Genomic DNA, 5,507 nt, shown 5'->3' with positions numbered 1-5,507 from the left:
AGTCACCTAAATTGAATCTTCTCTTAGTGAATCTAGGGAACATTTGAGTGTTTAAGGTTCAAATAATTATATGAGCAAACTTTCCCCAAGTGCTCATGACTTGAAAATATTTGTACACCCCCAATCTAGGGAATTATTGAGGGTTCAAGAGTCAAACAATCATATGAGCAAACTTTCTCAAGTGCAAACAATTTTGCTGAAGGTTCAGAAATATCAGTAGGGGAGGGTGGGGTAAATGTAATGGCCACTTTAGACATCTTTAAAATTACTCACAACTCAGAAACAAATTTATCAATGGAGCTCAGTTTAGGCTCATCACAAAGGGCAAGAATTGTTCTTTGCATTGAAAAAAAAAAAATTAAATTTCATCACCATTTCACCCTGTCATTAACATTTTTAAAAAAGTCAAAAGTGTCCACTTTACCCCAACCTCCCCTATCCCTCATCACAACAACACCCCCCCCCCTCCCCCAATACCAACCCCTAATTACCTAGGATCCGGCAGGATGATTTTCTTGCTGGCCCTGGCAGCCGGCGTGCACTTGCTCTTCTCCATGGCCATGAGGTAGCTGACATCAGCCAGTACAGCCTCGAGATCCGCCATGATTCCAAACCCCTCGTTAAAGTGTTTCTGAACCCCTCAGCCCCCAAAACCTCCGCCGCCGGTGCTGTTCGAGCCCTCGAGGCAGCGTTCAGCAGCCACAGCGGCGGATCCACCGGTCCCTGCCCCAGCCGTCGTAACCCTACCCACCGATAACTCTCATCCCCCGCGAGCCAATGATGTTGACTCTCCCCTCTCTCCCCCCCAGGGCCACGACAAAAAATCCCACTGATACCTCTCCTTCAACTCGGGCCTCTGTTTATCGCATATTTTTAGTCTCGAGGGCAAACCGAATAATAACTTGTCGATTTAAAAAAATACAACTAATTATTCCCGGATATGAGAACTGATCACTGACCAACCTCAGTCGTCATCAACACTGTCACACGCATCACGACACTTGTGCATCTGTCATTGAGCATTGTTGCTCGTTGCTGACGTTTTTGAGAGCATTATTCGGGGGATCTTCGGCACTGGACACTTCACTTTCACAACATTCACGGGTTCAGGGACTTGCGACTGTTTTTTTTTTTTCGGGGGAGATGAATGAGTGCGCGTTCTAGTTGCTGGAGCACTGCAGACCGTGGGCTTGTGTTGGGGTCTGGGAGGCCGTCATTCTGATTACCTTTTTTTGTAGTCTTGGCTGGAAGGCTACGCCCCACCATCAGGAGGTGGTCAGGGGAGAAATGTGGACGAGAGATGGGGCTGGGGGGGCTTTCTGGGGTGTCGGTAATATCGTTTTGGAGGGAATGTTCAGCTGATTGTAGTTACTTTGGGGATGGGCGATTGTTTGAAAAACATCGAGTATCGAAGCATTGATGTTTTTAAAAAACGTCGATGTTGTGAATCGATTTTTCAGGAACAAACATCGCTGATTTGAAAAATCGATGTTTTTCTCATTGCGCAGGAGAAAAAACTAGGGGAGCGTGGGGTAAAACGGCCTCTTTTGATTTTTTGAAAAATGTTGATAGCTCATTCAATTTTAAATAAAATGGAATAATTTTTTTTTCATGGAAACTACACTTCTTCCACTTTAGAATGAACCTAGACTGATCTCAATTAATGAATTTATTCCAGAGTTAAGAGTATTACAAAAAATCCCAATAAAAAAACACTTTTCCGCACTCGTAACGAAATATACTATTATCGCCTGGTGACATAATATACTATTTTCAGCCTGTGGCGATGGGGTTTTTTACTCCGAGTAAAAAAACCCCATCGCAACAGCCCAGCCGCAATATTTTTCTGTAGTGATTTTCAAGTTTTCGAGTTTGGGAAGTATGTAATACCAATTCCCAGACGAGAAATCGTGAGAAGCAGTACAGAAAAGAACTATTTTGTTCTGGAGAATTCAAAAAAGCTACCAAACACAATCGAATTAGTTTTGTCATTTAAGAATGCTGAATGAAACCAGTTAATGGCAAGACAAAAGATGATGACGCGACGAATTCAATAGAGATCAATAAATGATCAGATTGACCCTTGTAAAATTCATCCCTTACACGGTACGACCCTTACGAGGTGTGACCCTCGAGACGTATGATCCTGGCGAGGTATGAATCTCATGACTTTTATCACCCTCGCGAAGTGTAATCTTCGCGAACCTTCACGGTTTACGATAAAAGGTAATTTCGGCTGGTTTTTTACATTTTTTACATTTATTTAGTAAATTGCGGGTTTTGTTGCAATGTATGTCATTTAAAAAACTGCGGTTATCGGCAGATCCCCAACCCTGGTCGATCTTGATAGTTAAATACGCAGTCGGTAATATCGTTTCGGAGGGGATGTGCAGCTGATTGTGTTTTTGTTGTTGTTGGACATGTCGAAAGTTTTTGATATCGCTGATTTAAGAGGGTTGTGAAGGAACAGAACAGAGATTGATCGATTAATTGAGTTGAGGATTCAGAGTTTTCCTCGAGGAAAAGTTTATTTAGGATGTCTTTGCTCGTATTGTTGATTTGTGAATGCTATCTTCTGACAATTGTTAATTGTTTACCATTGAGTAAAGAGGAAAGGAAGGGATTCAGTGGTTTATTAAGGATTCAAAGGATTATTGATGGAGAATTATTGATGGATGGAACAACGTCAAGCATCAACAGGTGAACCTAACCTCGTTACATATTCTTCAATCGTCAATATCTCCTGATCCAATGATCCGATTTGGACGAGTCAGCTCTCGTTTTGAAGGTATTTTGTCGGACTTCAAAATGAAAGAAGAATTGTTGAGTTTCACTCTGCCAATCTCGAGATGTCGAAGATTGAAGAAAGTGAGCTTTGATAATCTTTTCTACTAATTAGGAGACGTGATAAAACGGCCCTTTTTCAATATTCGATAACTAAAAATTGGCAGAGTGAAATTGAACGATTCTTTTTTTATTTTGAAGGTATTTCCTCACTCTTTAAAATGAGCCCTGACTCATCCAAATCGCATGATTTGATCAGATGATATCTAGGATTTCGAGGTTCATTGTACCCCAGATGTCCCCAATTTGTTTATTGCTTTTTCGTTTTATTATGTTAGTTGAGGGGTTGCAGAAGAGATCATGTCGAGAACATATGGATCATTTTTAAGTTATGAGGATGGAGATCATGAAGATGAGGATGGGAATGCTTCCGGGAAGCAAGGAAGTCGAGAGAAGGCGACGAGAGGGTCTGGGCCATCTGCTGGGTTAGTTCATTTTATAAATTTATTTAAAAAAACAAACTTTTTTGTATTGAGTGAAGAATGGTGCAGAATAGATTTATCTGAGGGCTTTGAAAAATTATAGAGACAATTTTTTTAGAGAATTTGATCAGTTATAAATAATATCGCTTGAAGTTTCCTTTGAAATAACTTCTTCCTCCAATAAATTCATAATTAGTAACTTAATTAATGATTCAACAATAAATTAATAATAATAATAATGATAATTAACTCATAATAGATCATTCAAAATTAATGAAATTTTATTTAGAATGGAACAGAGTGAATTGTTTAAAATTATAAATAAATAAATAAATTTTTTGAATCGTATAATTTCTTCAGAAGATATTGAAAATTTATTTTTATTCATATTGATCTCGTTTTCCTCTGACAGATAATAATAAATTTATTGTGAATACTAGATTTAATTTTTGATTAATATCAGAATTGTTGTAAATTATAATTTTTTTCATTTCATTTAACAGGAAAAGGACACTAAAATATCGAAATCCAGGGCATCCAGTGGAAGTGCAACGACGTATTCGCCATCACAACAAGGTAAATATAAAAAGCAACAAAATTTCATAGGAGAGAGTGAAAAAAAAATTAATCAACGTCAATTTTGAGTATCTCTAGATTGAAAGAGTGAAATTCTTCTAATTTTCCCTAATTTTGCTTCCGAATGGGAGCATTGCAATCGTTCAAATTTAAGTTTTGGATTTTTTGTGTTCTATCGACCCATTATGATCCAAAAAGTTAGAAAATGCAATTTTTAGATCGTGTCCGTATGATCAGGGCAATCTTTTATTCTGTATAACCAAAACAAAATCAAACACCCTGATGAAAGACACCTTGTGTGTCCGAAACGTTGGCAGAAATGGAAATCTTTTGGGATCTTCTGTTTTTTGTAAAGCCGAGTGATTAATAAAATCGTTTTAATGACCGTTAATGGCTGAGAAGTTGGAGTTTTCTGGAAAGATTAAGAACGGTTGAATGAATTTACGTGGGATTCACCTGAATTGAAAATCTGCCAAAATGAGATAAAAGCACATCATCTTATTCAATTTAATAAAATGAAAAAAACAATGAATTATACGTGATAGAAGGAAGTGATATGGAAAACAACCATTCGGACGTATATTGCGAATTTATTAGCAAAAATAACTATACTATATATAATACAAGAGCAATTTCCCACTTGTTTGATTCATCAAAGCCGCAAAAGATTGGTTCTTTTCTTATTGTTCATTCAAGAAACATTTTTAAAGAATTAAAAATGAAAAAAATCGTAGCTTGCTCTCTCCTATGGTAAAATCAATAAAAAAATGAAAAACTCATAAGAAAAAAATTATTGGTAAACCTGATATAAAGTGAATGATTAATCAGGAAAGACGCGAGTTGGAGACATCTCAGGCGGAAGACGACGCCCTTGAATCATCTCATAAACCAAAAAAAGTCAGGAGAGAAACACGTCAAGTCGTCACAACAGATGATCCCCAGAAGAAGAAGAAGACAGGAAAGACTTATTTGATCATCACAATTTCAGACGATGAAGACATTAATTCAAATTCGGTCAAACGTGAGTCTCAATCTCCAAATTTTCAACAAAATAGAGGAAAAGATAAGAGGGTTTCGGATGAAGTGATGGACGAAATCATGGAACAGTCCATTCCCTATCCCTCAAGCAGATCAGTTGCTGAAGAAGTTGATCCACTTCGATCAGGAAATGGGTCTGACTCATCAGAATCGGGACACAACGTGAAGAATGCGAGAGTTTTGGATCAAGTGATGGATGAAGTCATGGAACAGTCCATTCCTTATCCCTCAAGGGGTTCAAATAATCGAGAAATTGATCCACTTCGATTAGAAAATGAGTCTCAATCATCAGAATCTGGACAGAGTATACAGAATACGAGAGTTTTGGATCAAGTGATGGATGAAGTCTTTGATCAGCCCATTCCTTATGTCTCAAGAACTTCAATTAATCGAGAAATTGATCCACTTCGTCAAGAAATTGATCCACTTCGATTAGAAAATGAGTCTCAATCAGCAGAATCTCGACAGAATAGGAAGAATGTGTCTGTTTTGGATCAAGTGATGGATGAAGCCATGAGACAGTCTACTCCTTATTCCTCAAGAACTTCAATTAATCAAGAAATTGATCCACTTCGTCAAGAAATTGATCCACTTCGATTAGAAAATGAGTCTCAATCAGCAGAATCT

General features: G+C 37.8%; 2 protein-coding genes across 2 annotated transcripts in view; one reads left to right on the top strand and one right to left on the bottom strand.

The window, feature by feature from the left end:
• The window catches only part of LOC107040937 (G protein-coupled receptor kinase 1), a 31,290-nt gene extending 30,090 nt beyond the window's left edge, over positions 1-1,200 (bottom strand). The window contains exon 1 of the mRNA XM_015261257.1: positions 492-1,200. Within this exon, the coding sequence (XP_015116743.1) occupies positions 492-604 (113 nt within the window). The 5' untranslated portion in view covers positions 605-1,200. The remainder of the gene's footprint in view (positions 1-491) is intronic.
• A 1,179-nt stretch (positions 1,201-2,379) lies between these two features.
• The window catches only part of LOC107040870, a 9,245-nt gene continuing 6,117 nt past the window's right edge, over positions 2,380-5,507 (top strand). The window contains exons 1-4 of the mRNA XM_015261138.2: positions 2,380-2,700; positions 3,123-3,269; positions 3,770-3,842; positions 4,671-5,276. Coding sequence (XP_015116624.1) covers positions 3,145-3,269; positions 3,770-3,842; positions 4,671-5,276 — 804 coding nt within the window. The 5' untranslated portion in view covers positions 2,380-2,700; positions 3,123-3,144. The remainder of the gene's footprint in view (positions 2,701-3,122; positions 3,270-3,769; positions 3,843-4,670; positions 5,277-5,507) is intronic.

The sequence above is a fragment of the Diachasma alloeum genome, unplaced genomic scaffold (genome assembly GCF_001412515.2).
Source record: "Diachasma alloeum isolate Michigan unplaced genomic scaffold, Dall2.0 Dall_scaffold_00349, whole genome shotgun sequence".
Taxonomy (NCBI): domain Eukaryota; kingdom Metazoa; phylum Arthropoda; class Insecta; order Hymenoptera; family Braconidae; genus Diachasma; species Diachasma alloeum.
The sequence above is the reverse complement of the archived record's forward strand: the minus strand, read 5'-3'. Positions and strand labels throughout refer to the sequence as shown.